This window comes from Salmo salar, chromosome ssa01 (assembly GCF_905237065.1).
Source record: "Salmo salar chromosome ssa01, Ssal_v3.1, whole genome shotgun sequence".
In the NCBI taxonomy this organism is placed as follows: Eukaryota; Metazoa; Chordata; class Actinopteri; order Salmoniformes; family Salmonidae; genus Salmo; species Salmo salar.
In genome coordinates, this window is record NC_059442.1 from 24,551,333 (window position 1) to 24,571,122 (window position 19,790).

General features: G+C 43.4%; 1 protein-coding gene across 1 annotated transcript; it reads left to right on the forward strand.

Annotated features, from left to right (window-relative positions):
- The first annotated feature begins 168 nt into the window (after positions 1 to 168).
- Positions 169 to 19,397, forward strand: mthfd1b (methylenetetrahydrofolate dehydrogenase (NADP+ dependent) 1b). Its single transcript, XM_014163635.2, has 28 exons — positions 169 to 439; positions 4,945 to 5,029; positions 5,416 to 5,475; positions 5,771 to 5,824; positions 5,976 to 6,112; positions 7,442 to 7,542; positions 7,649 to 7,785; positions 8,035 to 8,146; positions 8,349 to 8,476; positions 9,492 to 9,589; positions 9,854 to 10,027; positions 10,195 to 10,331; positions 10,452 to 10,498; positions 10,602 to 10,709; positions 10,834 to 10,908; positions 11,010 to 11,112; positions 11,430 to 11,506; positions 11,602 to 11,742; positions 11,866 to 11,934; positions 12,411 to 12,522; positions 12,621 to 12,760; positions 14,073 to 14,114; positions 17,613 to 17,713; positions 17,805 to 17,982; positions 18,359 to 18,466; positions 18,681 to 18,833; positions 18,985 to 19,097; positions 19,220 to 19,397. The coding sequence occupies exons 1-27, from the start codon at positions 402 to 404 to the stop codon at positions 19,072 to 19,074; spliced, it is 2,805 nt and encodes a 934-aa protein (XP_014019110.1). The 5' UTR covers positions 169 to 401; the 3' UTR covers positions 19,075 to 19,097; positions 19,220 to 19,397.
- Positions 19,398 to 19,790: the final 393 nt, after the last annotated feature.

A 19,790-nucleotide genomic window follows, 5' to 3' on the forward strand; every position in this document is an offset into this window, starting at 1 on the left:
TGCTTTTCATTACATTTTCTTTCCAACGACATGCCTCCTTCTCTTGAGAGGGCGCGCAGGGGTGTAAAGCATATTACGTCTTCTTATTGGTTGTATTGGATTGGCATGATTTTAAGACTCGTGATTGGTCAATAATTCCTGCCCTCAACTCAGACTGTTCTCTGACGGGTTGATAGCCATATAGATTACTCCACCCAGTACTAGCTACGTGTGCTAATATAGTCAGAAGTTTTTATGGCCATATTGACGATTTTTTACAAGCCATATTGATTTGAGCTACTCTGGCACGGTATATAATTTACAACACTAGCTCTACCGCCACAAGTAATCAGAATCAACACTCAGAGGAAAGAAGATAACTAGCTAACTGTGTTTAGGGGACCAGCTGGTTTAGCCCAACGATGTCAGCGCAAATCATTAGTGGAAAAGAAGTTTCAGCGTAAGTGCACATTTTTTAACCAATCTGTTGGACGTTTTTGTAAATTTGCTCGCTAGCACACATTTATGGTACAGATATAACAAAGCACCATGTTGATTTTGTGTAAACTAACGTTATCTATAGGAACATTGCTTCAACGAAGCAGGCAGGTTTTGTCACATATCTAACCTTCTGTTGCAGTCCATAGAAATAGAATGTCTTTCAGACATTGGGTCAGTGTTTGAATCGTTAACAGCCACGTGCATCAAGCATGGTCTGGCAACCTCATTCTATTCTCAGGATGTTCTGCAGAATCTCATCCCAATATATTGCAAACATCAAACAATATTGGATCAGATTCTAAAAAAAACACAAGAACTCTCTCTCATTCTCATGAAGTTCTAAATACAACAGTATCCATTTTGGTGATGTCGACGTGAACGCCCCTCCAACTGGTAATTACTAGTTGGAAGTCGTCCTTTTATGCTGCGTTCATAACCAAGTGGAAAAGTGGAATGACCAGTTAGGATGTTGTAAATGCTAGTTGGATGCATTCACGTGCTTTGAACTAGTTGAAAAACGTTGATTGGCTAATGGCCAACAAGCTGTCAACCATAAACTTGAAGTACAGCCAGCATTCTTGTAAACCCCGTTATATTAGATTGTTTTTTATAAATAATGTTTTGTTCCATTTAACTGCTGAAAATTATGTTATCCATTTTTGATAGATTAGTTTCCCACTAGTAATTACCAGTTGGAGGGGTGTTCAAGTGGAATTTTCCAGTTCTATGTGGTAAATACCACCTTCTCACTTGGTTATGAATGCAGTGTAAGTCTCAGGTAAAGTAGATGGAAACAATATTGCAGTCATTTTTGCAGCTTCACTGGAATATTGTGAAAACATTCTGGGCAAAGTTGGTACCACGAACTAGAATGTTTCATTCTATTTTTATTAGGGGTGGGTGATATATGGCCAAAATATCATGTCACTATAAAAATAAAAAAAGATGGATGGTATTGTTGTTTTTGAATAATAAAAGTTCTACATTTGCTTTAACAGTAGTAGGTGACCTTAGGATGGCAACACACACATTCTGATGGATTTCAATGGGTGTTTTTCCATTCTGATTGTTTTTTACTGATCAATTCAAACAACTAAAAATAACTTTCAGCATTGTCATTGATTTCTACATTTCCTGCACTCTTTTGGGATCATTTGCACACTGCCACGTAGGGCTGCACAATATGAGCAAACAACCTAGGATTTATTTTTAAACAAATGTTGCAATTTGACTTGTGATTTAGGGCAAAACACTTGGGTGAACTGTTGGAATCATGGAAATTGAATGATTATTCTAAAGTAAGAATATAATACTGGGCACTTTGAATATGGCATTTGACATTACAATGAATGAAAATGCCAGGGAGTAGTTATTGTGACAGGGTAGGAACCAAAGGGTTGATAAGTGATTCCTAGGGGACCCTATAATCTTTGGCTACATTGAATGTTTTCTGTTAGCTACTTCATGTATAGTGAGAAGCAAAGTGAAAACAGCATTGTTGTCATCAACACAATTGTATGTGATGCATTGACCATACAGACTGAAAGCAGGTGTCTCTTGTGGTCGAGGAACGACTAATGCGCTCCTTGAGTGACAGGGGGCGGGGCTAGGTCTGTGGAAAGTGGCATGGCGAGAGAAACGAAGAGCGACGACTAAAGTAGCGAATTAAACTATAAAAATTGACGTTACGCACAACGTATCACATTCAAATACTTTTATAGAAGTAAAAATCCAAACCATTCCGTGCATCAATACTGGTATGGTATACCTACCGCCTAGCCCTACATTTTATGGTTGCTACATTATTCCCAACCTTGATACATTATTATGTAATGGAATGTGGATGGATAGATTGAACTACAGTGATATGCTTTATTAAATTGTATGTAATCCAAGACTTACCTACATTTGATTTCAATTGATTCGTCTGGTAGATTAATTTGTAATGTCCAGAAAACATAGAACAAGTAACAGCAAAGTTTCTCATCTTTGCCATATTTGTTTCCCAGCAGTGTTTTGAACAGGGCCCGGTTTCCCAAAGGTATCGTAAGGCTAAATTCCCAAAGGTATTGTAAGGCTAAATTCCCAAAGGTATTGTAAGGCTAAATTCCCAAAGGTATCGTAAGGCTAAATTCCCAAAGGTATCGTAAGGCTAAATTCCCAAAGGTATCGTAAGGCTAAATTCCCAAAGGTATCGTAAGGCTAAATTCCCAAAGGTATCGTAAGGCTAAATTCCCAAAGGTATCGTAAGGCTAAATTCATCATAAGATCCTATGGTTCTAACAAATTTAGCCTTAAAGATGCTTTTGGGAAACCGGACCCAGTTCAGTTTTGAACAGTTCTAAGTCCAGTTCCACTTGATACTCACCTGACTGACTATGTAGTTTTATCAAGAGTATTTTAGATGACAACCTGACTTTTGATATCTAAAGAGACTTTTATTCAGCATCTCATGCTTGTCACAAGGCTCGACTGCCAGTGCCCTCCTAACTGTGTAACTCATACTACCCATTAGTCAATTAGGTCTATTTCAAGCTGAATGACCAAAAACCACATATTCTTCAACTTACATCCTTTTCTTTAATCAGTTCAGTTGTGCTGTTCATTACCTAAATAATTTCAGAGGTAACATTAAAGCAGTACTGTTGTAATCTGTGGACTAGGCTGTTGCAGAGTAGCTGCAAAGGAACTACTACACTGTGGCCTTGATCAGAGTACAACACTTGTTTGATGGCCAGTGTTGACCAATAAAGGATTAGATAACTCCCTTGTACTGATACAATATAGACTAGTGTTGCCACCACTGTTATCTGCAACATTTCTAGAGAACCTGTAGTATTGTCTGGGTCTGAGACTTTAGGGTTGGTGACTGACTGCTTGAAATGTGTCTGTAGGGCCTACCTTGATTATTGGGCATTCTCAATTGTGTGCAGAATGTGCAAACAAAATCAATGATTTCTCAATAGTAGTTGAAGAAACAAACTTTCAACCTGTCTGCAAGCAAGTCAATCTTGCAATCATGAGTGAGTTTAAGCACTTTTGTTAGTCTTTTTGTATATTTTGTATTGCTCAGTCTCTGTCAATGAAATTACCTTCCAAGACATCATTATTTGATCTTGTTGAAGACCAGAGGGTGTTTTAAACACAGAAAAAATGTATGTATTACCTCACACCAATCTGTTGTGGACTATGATAGTCTTCCCTGTGGCTCAGTTGGTAGAGCATGGTGTTTGCAACGCCAGCATGGTGTGTGCAACGCCAGGGTTGTGGGTTCGAATCCCACGGGGGGACAGTTAATTTTTTTTTTTAAATGCATGAAATGAAATGTATGCATTCACTACTGTAAGTCGCTCTGGATAAGAGCGTCTGCTAAATGACTAAAATGTAAAATGAGAGGTTGAGTAAGTTTTACCCTTATCTCACACATTTTGCTTTGGTATCTGTTCATCCAACTCTGTGCACTGTGGTTTTCTGTTACATCTATGACTGAATCAAGAGGTCTTACTGTGGCATCCAGACCATGAGAAGTTGCTGATGACCCTAAAATCCCTCTTAACTCACTCATGTAACTGTTTAGTTGCAAGAAAATGCTTAAGATGCTGTGCTGCTGAGATGCCCCTTCCAGATGGCCTCATTTGGGTGGGCCGAAGGATTTCCATGGACATCACTTAGTGTAGGGCAATTCCATGGTAACGGAATTAGGCTGAGACTCCGATTTTTCACTTTAAATGTATACCAAACAAAAACCATTGATTTCAAAGTTTAACAAACCGTAGAACTCTATGCACAAGGACTACTTTGAACAATTTCCACAGAACATTGTACAAAAACACATTTACAGGAAGAACTGTGCAGATACAAAGTTTGGTAACAAAATAAAACTGAGGGAGATTTGACCTGAGTTCTGTTACCATACTGTACATCTGCACAGTTTTTCCAGTATTTCTTTACTGTGTAAATTGTTCAAAGTAGTCATTGTGAATATTTGTATGATTTGTTAAACTTTGATTTCAATCTTTTTTTGTTTGGCATATATTTTAAAGTGAAAATCAGTCTCAGCGTAGTTCTGTTACCTTGGAATTGCCCTGTAACAATCTAGCCCCCTAGCAAGGAGTTCTAAAGTTGTTGCGTAGTACATTGCGGTCTCCCACGCCAAAATGGCCAACTACACCCAAGATTGCCTGTGGTCTGTCCCTACGTGCCATTAGGGCTCCTTCCCAGCATTTCATTCCTGGGGTGCTCTCTTCCATACCCCTGTAGTTGTCTCTCAGCTGGTAGTCATGCTGCACCTCACCTCTTGGACGCTCCAAGGTGCCATGTGGACAGTTGAAGGGTGGAGGTCCATGGCTTCAGAGGTCTCTGGGCACACCACATCCCTGTAGGACAAACCAGGTTCTAACCCTGAATAACTGTCCCCCTGCTTTCTCTCTGTGAGATTGACCGCAGCTCCTTTTGTGTCCACAGGCAGGTAAGGGAGAGGCTGAAGAAGGATGTGGCGCAGATGAAGACGCAGGATCCTAATTTTCGACCAGGTCTGGTTGTGTTACAGGTAAGTGCAAGAGTATGCTGTAAGGGCTCTAGTTCAAATCTTGATTCTGATTCATCCCATGGAGAGTATTTTCCCCATGGCCTGTTTCCTTAAATGGTCAATGGGTAGGGTTTTGTATAATTTTGAGAGTCACTAATTTGTGCTCCATGCTAAAATGGATACAGAATATAGCCTTGGGTCATATCTTTCCTCAGTCAGATTCAGAACCACTAGCTCAGAGTGGAGGGGCTAATTCCATTCGTATACTTTGTCTGTTATATGGCGCTAGCTAAAATATGAAACATAATGTATTAACGGTCTAACATTGGTTATTGACGAGTTTGTAAAAGCATTATTGGAGCAAACAAAGACTACAGATTTACTCAATTTTGCTGTGCGCTTTTCAGGTGGGGGACAGAGATGATTCAAACCTCTACATCAGCATGAAGCTGAAGGCAGCAGCTGAGGTAAATAACAGAATGCCTGATGTGATCGTTCCTGTTTCATACATATTCCAAATTGTTCTCTGTTCAGTTCTTAAAGGGATACTTCAGGATTTTGGCAATGGCCCTTTATCTACTTTCCCAGATACCATTGACTTTGAGTCATTGAGCTTATGGTAGTTAGCATTGGCTCGTGAAACTACCTCTAACTTCCTTCGTACTGGATGCAGAGACATAAAAATGGTATCGACAAATTCATCTGACGCTGGGGAAGTAGATAGTATCCCTTTAAACTCTGTTTTTCTTGTGCCTACTGTAGATTGGAATTAATGCCACACACCTGAGGCTCCCCAAGACTGCCACAGAGGATGAGGTGAGGCGGGATCCTAAGGGAGTTAACTTCACAGCTTGCATAGCGTTTCTGCCTGGTGGTCTCTGCAGGCCTCTTTCTGGCACTCTGTCATTCTCTCTCTATAGCTTTCTTTCCCTTCCACTCTCTTTTACATACCCCAATCACTCTGTAGGTGCTGCACAGCATTATGGAGGTGAATGGGAACTCTGCTATCCATGGCCTCATCGTTCAGCTGCCTCTGGACTCCATCCACAAAATAGATACTGAGAAGGTGACCAACGTTGTGGCCCCAGAGAAGGATGTGGATGGGTGAGACCTGAGATGTGTTTTGTGTGACCAATTTACACATTTTCATGTGAATATTCTAAAATCTGCATAAAGTAAATATGCATGTTTTCCCACCGGTGGTGTTTCCACCAAACTGACTTGTTGCAGATACGAATCAGTGCAACTTAGTGTTTTGTACCGAATAAAAACCTAAAGTTCCTTGTGTTTCCATTGCTTTTTCAATTCTACCGATATAGTTTTGTCTGAAACTGTTGTGTTAAATAGCAAACGTACATACTCTGGTCTTGGAACATATGCTCTAGCCAACAATTTGCAGATACAGTGCAGGTAGCCTAGTCTACATAATGAGATTATTATGGATAAGAGCAGGAATATTTTTATTTGTGAAACGACAGTCAAGCATCGATCATCATTTAACCACAATCAGACCCTCGATATTTATTGGAAAGGAGCATCAAGATCACTGCACTTTCACCACCCTGTGAAGTTCATCAGAATTTATTTAATCTGTAGCCTAATGAACTGCATGGTTTCCCAAGTCGTAGTGGGAGGACCACACACCACACCGTCCCTTAACTATTAGTTTTCTGCGATATGATTGTTTTTATATCAATATTTGCGCATAATGGGATTTCCACTGCCATTTCTCGCATAATTATTTTTACAGACACAAAAAGATCCCACCATGTCGAACGAACAAATGAACTGTCTGCATTTATAAAATTGTAACGAAACTTCCTGTTTCCATCACAGCTGTTGTAATTCCTTTTTTCAAATTTGGTATGACATTACTCGCATAAACTGGATGGAAACGTGGTTAGTGAAACCATTTTGCCATTCTGGAAGTGTTCTATTTGTATAGTGTAAGCCATGATTATCTTGTGTTTATTGGACAGTGATGCGGATGCAGGCTGTGTGTTTGGAGGATGCAGGCCTTTTGTCTTGGTGTTTAGGAAGCTCCATTAATCTCTTGCTCCTCTAATTGACTCTATTGATTCAGATTGTTCTTTGGACTTACTGAGAGACCAGTAAAGGAGCTTCTCTACTGCGCTTAGATGGGCCTGTTAAAAAGACAGGGCCTGAATTATAACCAGTGTACTAATGATGAGGACATTGATCTATGTCATCATCTCAAAAGATTACAGATTTTTTCTGAGGGTTTTAATCATGCATAGCTTGTTAGGGAGACAATGTTGGAAAGGGGAAACGAAAGAAGGCATTCTAGGAAATACAATGTACCATCAGAAGGAGTTGTGTGTGTATATAGTACGTGAAAGTATGACTAACTCTTATTGGTTAGAAACCGGATGGCGGATGCTCATAATGAGTGTACTCTGTGTGTGTTCCTAGTCTGACCAGTATAAATGCTGGGAAGCTATCCCGGGGGGACTTGGGTGACTGTTTCATCCCCTGCACTCCTAACGGCTGCATGGAGCTCATCAGACAGACTGGTGGGTACAGCAGAGAAACTACTTATGAGCCAATGCTAATGAGCTGAATTACTTAATATGTAGAAGTGCTCAATTTAATGATTGACACTGCAGTGCTTCTGTGCAGGTGTTTCTGTGGCCGGTAAGAGAGCTGTGGTGATTGGCCGCAGTAAGATTGTGGGGGCGCCCATGCATGACCTACTGCTGTGGAACCACGCTACCGTGACAACCTGCCACTCAAAGACTGCTGACCTCGCTGCTGAGGTAACCCAAGCTCAGGACAAGTCACACGCTCACTCAGAACATGAAAACACTCTCAACCATATATACAGGCCGTTCCTATTCATATAAACATGTACTACAGGCAACTCGTCATGATGATGTATACAGGTAGATGACATGTCACATACAGATCACACATACCGGAGCACTACTGTTTATTAGATTGACAGACTTGTGCCACGAAACAAACTAGTATAGTGAGGAGATCCATCCAGTCCCGTCTCTTTCCAGGTGGGCAGAGCAGACATCTTGGTGGTTGGGATTGGGAAAGCAGAGATGGTTAAGGGGGATTGGGTGAAGAAGGGAGCGGTGGTCATCGACTGCGGCATTAATCACATCCCAGGTTAGTATGGACCCCTCCATTGGATTCCATTTTGACAAGTACTCTTTTTTTTTTTTTGAGAATAAATGTCAGCTGAACATGGAGTGAATCATCGGTTCTCCATGGAGCTGGTACTTCTCTTTATGGGTAACATTTAGGGGCATTGTAGGTAACATTTAGGGGTGCTTGTGTTGACGGCATGGTTCCTCTCTGTGCTCCTCAGATGAGACGCGACCCAGTGGGAAGCGTGTGGTGGGGGATGTGCACTACTCCTCTGTTAAGGAGCAGGCTGGCTTCATCACTCCAGTACCGGGGGGAGTGGGGCCCATGACTGTGGCCATGCTCATGCAGGTAGTTGGGAACAACTGGGTGTTGAACACGGCGGTTGTCTGTATATCTTATAAGTTAGCCCACCAAGCTAAGGCTTAGGAAATCGAGTCCTCAGATCTTAGGCAAGGTTACTCATCACGTGAGTGTAGCTTACCGATCCACCACAAAGGCAGTGGCATCCCTACTAGTAATCACACAAACCACACCACCTCCACCACAAAGGCAGAGGCATCCCTACTAGTAATCACACAAACCACACCACCTCCACCACAAAGGCAGAGGCATCCCTACTAGTAATCACACAAACCACACCACCTCCACCACAAAGGCAGAGGCATCCCTACTAGTAATCACACAAACCACACCACCTCCACCACAAAGGCAGAGGCATCCCTACTAGTAATCACACAAACCACACCACCTCCGAAATTCACATTTCAGGGGAAAAGTGGTATTTATTTGTGATGGAGCCTGTCCTGTGACCTCATCAATGCCATTCACTCACCTGTTTACGCAGCATGACATCATGGCAAAGACAGACTACGTTAAACTGAATGTAGAGAATTTTGTAGTAGATAAGGTGTTATTTCAGACACTCATTTGTTTCTGTCTGGTAATCCTCTGAGGTAATGGAATTCTAACTACATAAATGAATGGAAAGCAATGTTTTATTCACTTCTATGGCACTGTGCAATCCACAGTTGCACAGAGCACATTCAGTGAGAATGAATGGCTTTTGTCTATAAGGCATAACCATAGAAGCGAATTGTCTTTTGAGTTCGGTACAAATCCCAATCTATACACACATGCGCACTATACTCACACGTACACATGGATTTGGTGTTGTAAGTGTGTGGCCTGAGGGCACACACTTAATGTGTTGTAAATTCTTCTGTGTAATGTATATAACTGTCTTATTTTCGCTGGACCCCAGGAAGAAGGCAGCAGCTAATTGGGATCCATAATAAATACAATCTAAATGTGTAAACTGAGCTTTTCATTGGCTGTGTGGTTTGTTGTTTCTCTTCATCTCCAGAACACAGTGCTAAGTGCCAAGCGCTTCCTGGAGTCTCACCAGCCAGGCAAGTGGAGCATCACCTACACCAAGCTCATCCTGCAGAAGCCTGTGCCAAGGTTTGTCCCCTCATCCTCTGCATACCTTTCCCTCTGATGTGGAATCACTTTACTTCCTAGTCGTTTAGTCATTTTTCGTACTTTTAATACTCCTCAGTAATGTTGCTGAATAATTCAACCTTCCACTAAAGTAGGGGCTCTAGTCTAATTTTGGTTCTTTACCTCATGTTTGAAAGCCCTAAATTTGGTCCTCTAGAGACTTGCATGACATTTCCTTTCTGCTGTTACTGCTGAATAAATGTGTGACCTGACTGTGGCCCTCAGTGACATTGTGATCTCGCGTTCCTGCGTGCCCAAGCCCATCGACCGACTGGCCACGGAGGTGGGGCTGCTGTCGGATGAGGTGGAGCTCTATGGGAAGACCAAGGCAAAGGTGCAGCTGGACATCATCAATCGCCTGCGGGCACAGCCTGATGGGAAATACGTAGTGGTCACTGGGTATGCTCTGTACAATAAACTTTTGTTCTTGTTGTGTTGTAGATGTAACATGGAAAATGTGCTCCTTTTCGCTACAGTGGCCTGGTACAGAACTCTTCATTTATCAAGATTATCTATAATGCTCTCAGAAATGTTTCACACCAGTGTTAATGTGTGTGTACCTCTAGAATCACCCCCACCCCACTGGGAGAGGGAAAGAGCACCACCACTATAGGACTGGTCCAGGCTCTGGGGGCTCACATGAAGCTCAACGTCTTCGCCTGTGTCCGCCAGCCCTCCCAAGGCCCCACCTTCGGAATTAAAGGTGAGCACTGTTTGATGCTGCCTTTTACCGACTGGTTGGATGCCTTTTGTGTGAAAATGTAAGGCTTTACCAATGCTCAGTTGTTATCAATGCTAAATGCCTGGAATGTTCTATCTATAGGAGGTGCTGCTGGAGGTGGATATTCTCAAGTAATTCCCATGGAGGAGGTACAGCACTGAATGATTTCCATTCTGTTCCAGACATTGATCATTCAGGAAGTGGTTTCGGTATAAAGCTCTATTTCACCATATGGTTTAATTCTGATTTCAGTTCAACCTCCACCTCACTGGAGATATCCACGCCATCACAGCTGCCAACAACCTGGTGGCGGCCGCCATAGATGCCCGTCTGTTCCATGAAGCCACCCAAACAGACAAGGTGAACCCTCTCGGTTGCTGACATCTGTTCTTGAGAAAGATTGCACTGCACAAGGTGGTATTCCATGTTTGATTGTGTGTGTCGGTCCATTTCTTATCTTTCTTACTCATTCCCTCTCCCACAGGCTTTATATAACCGTCTGGTCCCTCTTAGTGGAGGTCAGAGGACATTCTCCCCCATCCAGATAAACAGACTAAAGGTACAAACTCAATTGTATCCGTGGATGACAATGCCATTATTATCTTGACTGTCTTAGGGAGGGAATTACTCTACTATTGTCTCTGTATGTGATCCCTGTAGAGACTGGGCATTGAGAAGACTGACCCCACCACTCTGACCGAGGAGGAGATAACCCGCTTTGCCCGACTAGACATGGACCCTGACTCCATCACCTGGCACAGAGGTACTGAAGACTGTACTGGATATGTACCCTGAGTGGCCTGACTGTTGTGTATAATGTATACTATACTACAGGGCTCTCCAACCCTGTTCCTGGAGAGCTACAGTCCTGTAGGTTTTCACTCCAACCCTAATCTAGCACACCTGATTGTAATGGTTAGCTGGTTGACAAGCTGAACCAGGTTAGTTACAACTGGGGTTGGAGTGAAAACATACAGGAGGGTAGCTCTCCAGAAACCGGGTTGGAGAGCCCTGCTACACTATGACATGTCAGTGTTGAGATGTAGAACAGTGTTTTAATGGGTCTTTGTGTCATTTCAGTGTTAGACACCAATGATCGTTTCCTGAGGAAGATCACCATTGGCCAATCGCCGACTGAGAAGGGACACACTAGGGAGGTATGTAAAAGTTCACAGTACACATGCTTTTCTTCCATTAGTTAGTCACCCACTGATACTGAGCTGTTGACTCTTGTTCTGTCCTCCTCCCCCAGGCTCAGTTCAGCATCACGGTGGCCAGTGAGATCATGGCCGTGCTGGCTCTCACCAGCAGCCTGAAGGACATGCGCCAGCGCCTGGCCAAGATGGTGGTGGCAACCAGCCGCAGTGGGCAACCCATCACCACAGAGGACCTGGTAAGTGGCCGTAGTCTCCCTCTCACACTGTCAACCAACACATAAACATTTGAGGTTTGTGATGAGTGCTTGTTGATTCTGGCCTTAAAAGATTCTCACCATTTCGTTGTTCCCTCTGTGCAGGGTGTGAGTGGAGCCCTGACTGTGCTGATGAGGGATGCCATCAAGCCCAACCTGATGCAGACTCTGGAGGTGGGCGGGATAGGGAAGGGAGGGAGTTCCTCAGGGTGGAACTGTACTGGCCTGGCAACTGGAGGAGAGGAGATGGAAGCAAAGCCATGTGGGAAAATGGGTTTCAGATTCTTTAATTGGTTAGGGTAGTATGGATGTGAAGCTTCCTATGTTCTCACGGAGCAGTGATGACACAGTCTGGAGAAGACAGACAGCGTGTGCTTGTGGCTGTTTTTAGTTTAGTTACTAATCCCCTGTTTCTCTTTGAGAAGTTCTGAGGCAGGATTGGGTACAAAGTAGCTAATCTATTTTTATCAAATCAACAGATATTCCAAAGCCTTGAACTTGCTTAGCTAAGTTTGATGACTGCAGATATATGATTCTGAGTCTATGGTGTTTGATGTGGTAGACTTGACTTCTGTGAGTCAGAGTGGTGACATTGCCACTGGCTGAGTGTGTGTTCTGCTGCTGGATAATTGAGAGGAGTTTCTCTACAGGGAACCCCCGTTTTCGTCCACGCCGGACCTTTCGCCAACATCGCCCACGGCAACTCCTCCATCCTGGCTGATAAGATAGCCCTGAAGCTGGTCGGCCCAGAGGGATTTGTGGGTAAGTGGAGCTGAAACACACAGCCTCTCCCTTGGCAAAAAACAAAACTATGAACACCTCTTGTAATGTGAGTGTTGGTTGTTTCTCTCGTGGGACAGTGACTGAGGCTGGGTTCGGCGCTGACATCGGCATGGAGAAATTCTTCAACATCAAATGCCGCTACTCCGGCCTGCGGCCTCACGTGGTGGTGCTGGTGGCCACCGTCCGAGCCCTGAAGATGCATGGAGGTGGGCCAACGGTGAGTGACTGCACAGTTTACTGGGGGTCTTTGAAATCTTTCTACCCTTGTTCCAATGGGCAGCTTTCAGAAAAAACTATTAAAGGGCAGGTTTTGCCCCCTCAAAAGAAGAGTAGCGGTTGCTCAGTGTCGTCAATTATAATCATCAGATCAACCTAGAGAATGTTCACATTAATGTCCTATATACCGTTCAAAAGTTTGGGGTCACTTAAATGTCCTTGTTTTTTTAAAGAAAAGCACACTTTTTCTTTTTAAATAACATCAAATTGATCAGAAATACAGTGTAGATGTTGTAAATTACTATTGTAGCTGGAAATATTCAATTTTGCATAGAAGTCCAGCATCCCGGAGTCGCCTCTTCACTGTTGACGTTGAGACTGGTGTTTTGCGGGTACTATTCAATGAAGCTGCCAGTTGAGGACTTGTGAGGCGTCCGTTTCTCAAACTAGACACTCTAATGTACTTGTCCTCTTGCTCAGTTGTGCACCGGGCCTCCCACTCCTCTTTCTATTCTGGTTAGAGCCAGTTTGCACTGTTCGGTGAAGGGAGTAGTACACCGTTGTATGAGATCTTCAGTTTCTTGACAATTTCTCGCATGGAATAGCCTTAATTTTTCAGAACAAAAATGGACTGACGAGTTTCAGAAGAAAGGTCCTTGTTTCTGGCCATTTTGAGCCTATAATCAAACCCACACATGCTGATGCTCCAGATACTCAACTAGTCTAAAGAAGGCCAGTTTTATTGCTTCTTTAATCAGAACAACAGTTTTCAGCTGTGCTAACATCATTGCAAAAGGTTTTTCTAATGATCAATTAGCCTTCTAAAATTATAAAACTTGGATTAGCTAACACAACGTGCCATTGGAACACAGGAGTGATGGTTGCTGATAATGGGCCTCTGTATGCCTATGTAGATATTCCATTAAAAATCTGCAATTTCCAGCTACAATAGTCATTTGCAACATTAACAATGTATACACTGTATTTCTGATCAATTTGATGTTATTTGCTTTTCTTTCAAAAACAAGGACATTTCTAAGTGACCCCAAACTTTTGAACGGTAGTGTATATATTCTCTCCTATAGAATGTCCTGTCCCGCTTCAATCAATGCAGGTGCACTGCTGAGAATGTAATTCCATTTCCTGCTTGGAGGTCACACAGGAAGACCTGTCATTCTGCTGCTTTAGCTCCATCCCCACAAACACTAGTATGTTTCATGTCCTTGGACAGGGAATAGGGATACAGCCCCTTATTGTTTGTTCTAGGTTAGTAATTTGATAGCTTTTTGACTGATCTTTCTCCTTTGATGCAGGTTACTGCTGGGATGGCCCTGCCCAAAGAATATGTGGAAGAGGTAAGACACTTCTCTGCGCCTCACCCCCACTCTCTCACTTCAGCCCCACCCCTTTTACATCGCATCACATCAGGGAAAGAGCAGCCATCCTAAATGTTCCACTTCCCTTTTATGATAATGTTCTGTTAATGGCATATTGCTCATCCTCTGCACAAGTTGGTTTTAAGTAGAGCTGTGGCGGTCATGAAATTGTCAGCCGGTCATAGTAATTGACCGTTAATTAACATAAACATCAAATATTTTCTCCGAACAATTTGAGGGAGAGCGCACATGCGGCAATTCTGTGTTGAGCGGTTAACAAAGAAACAGGTACTCCTATATGCTTAATTTAGAGTTATTTATGTAACTTTAGTTATGGGCTATATGTTTAGATTTTTAATTCATTCTTAGGCTGCATGATGCGACTAATGATTTGAAAAAAGTTGCATGAATGGCATGAGCTGTGCTTTGTTTTATTGCGCAGGCTGTTCACACTTCATCAGTCTCTCATTCACAATTTGACAAGCACTTGATTTTGACAAGCAATTTGACAAGCCTTGAATTTCCAGGCTGCATCCCTTTGTGTGGCCGTAATGCCCCCTAAAAAAATCTATGCCTTTTGTGGCCGTTGTGCGCTTGGGCTGAATATAATAATTCCCTTCTCCCAGCTGCATGCCGAAGCACCTCTCACTCACATGGCTCTGTCACATGATCAGGCCTTTCTCACAGGCTACAAGTGAAGACCGACACATCCGGGATGCAACTGCGCACGTCTTTATCCAATTCTGAGGTGCATATTGATGATATTTGAAGAACTGTCCACATGTACTTTTCGTCAGCCAACAAGATGAGTAGGCCTAAAGAACAGCAAAAGCACTAGCCGATGTCAATCTACTATCCCCCATAGTACAAACGTTGACTTATTCTGTGCGATAAATAAATATTCCAAACATATTCTAGGGCAGTTGTGGGATGTGAGATCCCAAATGAATACAACCACTAGCATCAAAAAACCTGTTTTTAAGCAATGAGCCTGACTCAATAGATGAGCAGGTTTAGCTTAAAATGTTGAACTATTTGGTTATTTCTTCACATAAGTGCAGCAATGCACATAGGCTATAAGCGGGAATGTTCCATTAGCAGGAAAACACCATTCTCCAAAGTGACCACAAATGTGATTATGCATGTAATGCTTTTATTATTAAGGTGCATTTTTATGGTGAAAATGAACTTCTCAAACTTCAAACTCACGCGCTGCGTATGTATGCCAGTTAGGCTCTACACCCGTTGTAAAGCGGATTAATGTGCTTCATTTTAAGAAGTTATTTGGTCACTTTAGTTGTGATACAAACCTTACCAAAACATAGGCCTATGGGCTAGGCTATATGAGGTGTGCGACCTATGATTTGAAAAAGTAGGAGGAGAAAAAAAGCATGTGCTGTTTTTTAAGATGGGCATCATTCACAAGTGATAGGCTAATATTTTCACCCATCACACTATTCTTGATTTAATCTTGTCTTTACATATATTATTTAGCTTGTGTGAAATTTGTTTTGATTTAGAATGGACCATTATCATGTGGCAGCAATACGGTCACCGTAAGCGCCCTAGTCGTAAGACTTCATTAGAAGGCATCAAGAGCATGTGTGTGGTATTTTCTTTGTGTCTTGTGACACAATTCTCATCTGATGCAATTAGTTGAGCTGAACTACACAGGCTCATCCATTATGCAGTGCAATTAGGTCCAGTTCACATGCTCCCTTGATTTTACATGGACCATTGCCCAATACCTACTGGCTACATGTGATCATTGATGTGAGTAGAAAATAGCTCCACTTAACTCCCTCTCGGGTGTCTCTACAAAGCCAGAGTGTATGCAGTATATTATACACTGCTCAAAAAAATAAAGGGAACACTTAAACAACACAATGTAACTCCAAGTCAATCACACTTCTGTGAAATCAAACTGTCCACTTAGGAAGCAACACTGATTGGCAATAAATTTCACATGCTGTTGTGCAAATGGAATAGACAACAGGTGGAAATTATAGGCAATTAGCAAGACACCCCCAATAAAGGAGTGGTTCTGCAGGTGGGGACCACAGACCACTTCTCAGTTCCTATGCTTCCTGGCTGATGTTTTGGTCACTTTTGAATGCTGGCGGTGCTTTCACTCTAGTGGTAGCATGAGACGGAGTCTACAACCCACACAAGTGGCTCAGGTAGTGCAGCTCATCCAGGATGGCACATCAATGCGAGCTGTGGCAAGAAGGTTTGCTGTGTCTGTCAGCGTAGTGTCCAGAGCATGGAGGCGCTACCAGGAGACAGGCCAGTACATCAGGAGACGTGGAGGAGGCCGTAGGAGGGCAACAACCCAGCAGCAGGACCGCTACCTCCGCCTTTGTGCAAGGAGGAGCAGGAGAAGCACTGCCAGAGCCCTGCAAAATGACCTCCAGCAGGCCACAAATGTGCATGTGTCTGCTCAAACGGTCAGAAACAGACTCCATGAGGGTGGTATGAGGGCCCGACGTCCACAGGTGGGGGTTGTGCTTACAGCCCAACACCGTGCAGGACGTTTGGCATTTGCCAGAGAACACCAAGATTGGCAAATTCGCCACTGGCGCCCCCTGTGCTCTTCACAGATGAAAGCAGGTTCACACTGAGCACGTGACAGACGTGACAGAGTCTGGAGACGCCGTGGAGAACGTTCTGCTGCCTGCAACATCCTCCAGCATGACCGGTTTGGCGGTGGGTCAGTCATGGTGTGGGGTGGCATTTCTTTGGGGGGCCGCACAGCCCTCCATGTGCTCGCCAGAGGTAGCCTTACTGCCATTAGGTACCGAGATGAGATCCTCAGACCCCTTGTGAGACCATATGCTGGTGCGGTTGGCCCTGGGTTCCTCCTAATGCAAGACAATGCTAGACCTCATGTGGCTGGAGTGTGTCAGCAGTTCCTGCAAGAGGAAGGCATTGATGCTATGGACTGGCCCGCCCGTTCCCCAGACCTGAATCCAATTGAGCACATCTGGGACATCATGTCTCGCTCCATCCACCAACGCCACGTTGCACCACAGACTGTCCAGGAGTTGGCGAATGCTTTAGTCCAGGTCTGGGAGGAGATCCCTCAGGAGACCATCCGCCACCTCATCAGGAGCATGCCCAGACGTTGTAGGGAGGTCATACAAGCACGTGGAGGCCACACACACTACTGAGCCTCATTTTGACTTGTTTTAAGGACATTACATCAAAGTTGGATCAGCCTGTAGTGTGGTTTTCCACTTTAATTTTGAGTGTGACTCCAAATCCAGACCTCCATGGGTTGATAAATTGGATTTCCATTGATTATTTTTGTGTGATTTTGTTGTCAGCACATTCAACTATGTAAAGAAAAAAGTATTTAATAAGATTATTTCTTTCATTCAGATCTAGGATGTGTTGTTTAAGTGTCCCTTTATTTTTTTAGCAGTATATAATAGCTGTATAAACAAATAAAAAAACACTTTGTGTGTTTCTGTGTAGAACCTTGAGCTGCTGGAGAAGGGCTGCAGTAACATGAGGAAACAAGTGGAGAATGCCAGGCACTTTGGAGTGCCAGTGGTGGTGGCCGTCAATGCTTTCAAGTAAGTCCTAGTCATGGTGGTGAGCATCTGAAACTATTTTACCCCTCTTGTCCTGTGTTTTGACCTCTGACCTGTGTCTCCCTGACTGCAGGACGGACACTGAATCAGAGCTGGACCTGATCTGCACCCTGGCCAAGGAAGTGGGGGCCTTTGATGCGGTGCGCTGCTCTCACTGGGCTGAAGGGGGTGCTGGTGCCGTGGCACTGGGACAGGCTGTGCGGAGGGCTTCTGAGGCCCCCAGTGACTTCAAGTTCCTCTATGATGTGGAGGTAAAGCGAGCGTCGGCCTCAGTCAAAGACCTTGTTTTTCACTATATGACATGGATGCATTGATTTCATCCTGCTCAGGAAATCAATTGATGAAATCAATTATTTTTCTTCCATTCATCTCATCAGTCTTGTCATATCTGTAGATGACATAAATCACTGATTCACTTCTGAGACCTAGATGACTGTTTTATCATAGTATTTATACATCAAGTGTTTTCCCAGAATAGTATAACTTAATCTTTCTCCTCATGTACTGTTGCAAATGCGTGCATTACATTTAAACATGTTGGAGGATCAGTGTAGATGAACTGAACCAGTTCTATGGTACTCATATGTTGTACGTATGTGTATTTTTGTCTGTCTGAATCGCCTGTAGCTGCCCATTGCGGATAAGATCCGGATCATTGCTCAGAAGATCTATGGGGCTGATGACATAGAGCTGCTGCCAGATGCCCAGCACAAGGTGGCGCTCTACACCAAACAGGTACAATAGCTATGAGACCAAGGCGTTTAATGGAGACGGTTCTTTGTTTACATGCTTTGTATAGAACCTATTTGTTTGTAGCACACTACTCATTGATTTCTGGAGCACATTTTCAACCTTTACCTTGACGGTTCAAGAAAACAGTCTGGAGGGTTCACATTTCTATTTGAGGTTTTACTCTCCTTTCAATGAACGCCATATTTGTTTTGTTCAGGGCTTTGGGAATCTGCCCATCTGCATGGCAAAGACCCACCTGTCCCTGTCCCACGAGGCGGATAAGAAGGGCGTGCCCACAGGTTTCGTCCTGCCCATCAGAGACATCCGTGCCAGTGTGGGTGCTGGGTTCCTCTACCCTCTGGTTGGCACGGTAAGAAAGCACTGGCCTGGAGAATAACTGTATTTAAAATATCCATGATCTCAGCAGAAAATCAACTGAATCAATGAAGAGTCAAATCAATCTCTTGATCAGAGGACACAAAGTACTAGTACAGTTTATTCATTTTTTGGCCCCATCTTAGATGCCCACAATTCCAGGGCTGCCCACAAGGCCCTGTTTCTATGACATTGACCTAGACCCTGAGACTGAGCAGGTCAACGGACTCTTCTAAGAGGGGCTCCACCCTGTTTAACGGTAAGGAATCCTCTACATTACAGCTATACAAATGATGCAACAACCCATACAAGCATACAGATATGGTTGATGTCTAATGATTCTTGTTATTTTTCTCTTTTGCTCTATCTTTCCATTAACAGAGGTGGTCTGCAGCCCCCAAAACAAGGCCTAATGAAATGTGATGGAGTAGTAACTGGAAGCACTTACCTCCCTTGTCAATAATGTCCTGTATTTTTCACTGTCGTTGACGTCTGTCAATAATACATTTTCTCTGCCCATGGTCACTGAAGGGTAAATTAAAGAAACTTAATTAAGAAACGGTTTGTCCTCTGATATTATTCTGTATTTAATTCAAGATGGGGGGAAATTGCCTGTTTACATTAATTTAAAAACATTCTCTGGTACCTTTTTGTATACTTTTTTGCCAGTAGCTCTGAAAGTAGCACTCACGAGACAGAAGTGGTCCCTGAAAAATGTGTACTATCACTTATGTGCACCACGTCATTGCTCTCTCTCGTGTCCACTGAGCCATTGGGCCCACCCTGCAAACTCATCTGATAATGCTGGGCAGGCCTCTTGCTAGCTGTTGCTCAAATGTGAGGGGCTGAAGCTAATTGGCTAGAACTCGAATTGCTAGGGTGCTGGCCCACGTGTAGGGAAAATGGCACGGCACAGCTTCCAGAAAAGTTTCTTTCAAACTAGGGATTTCGT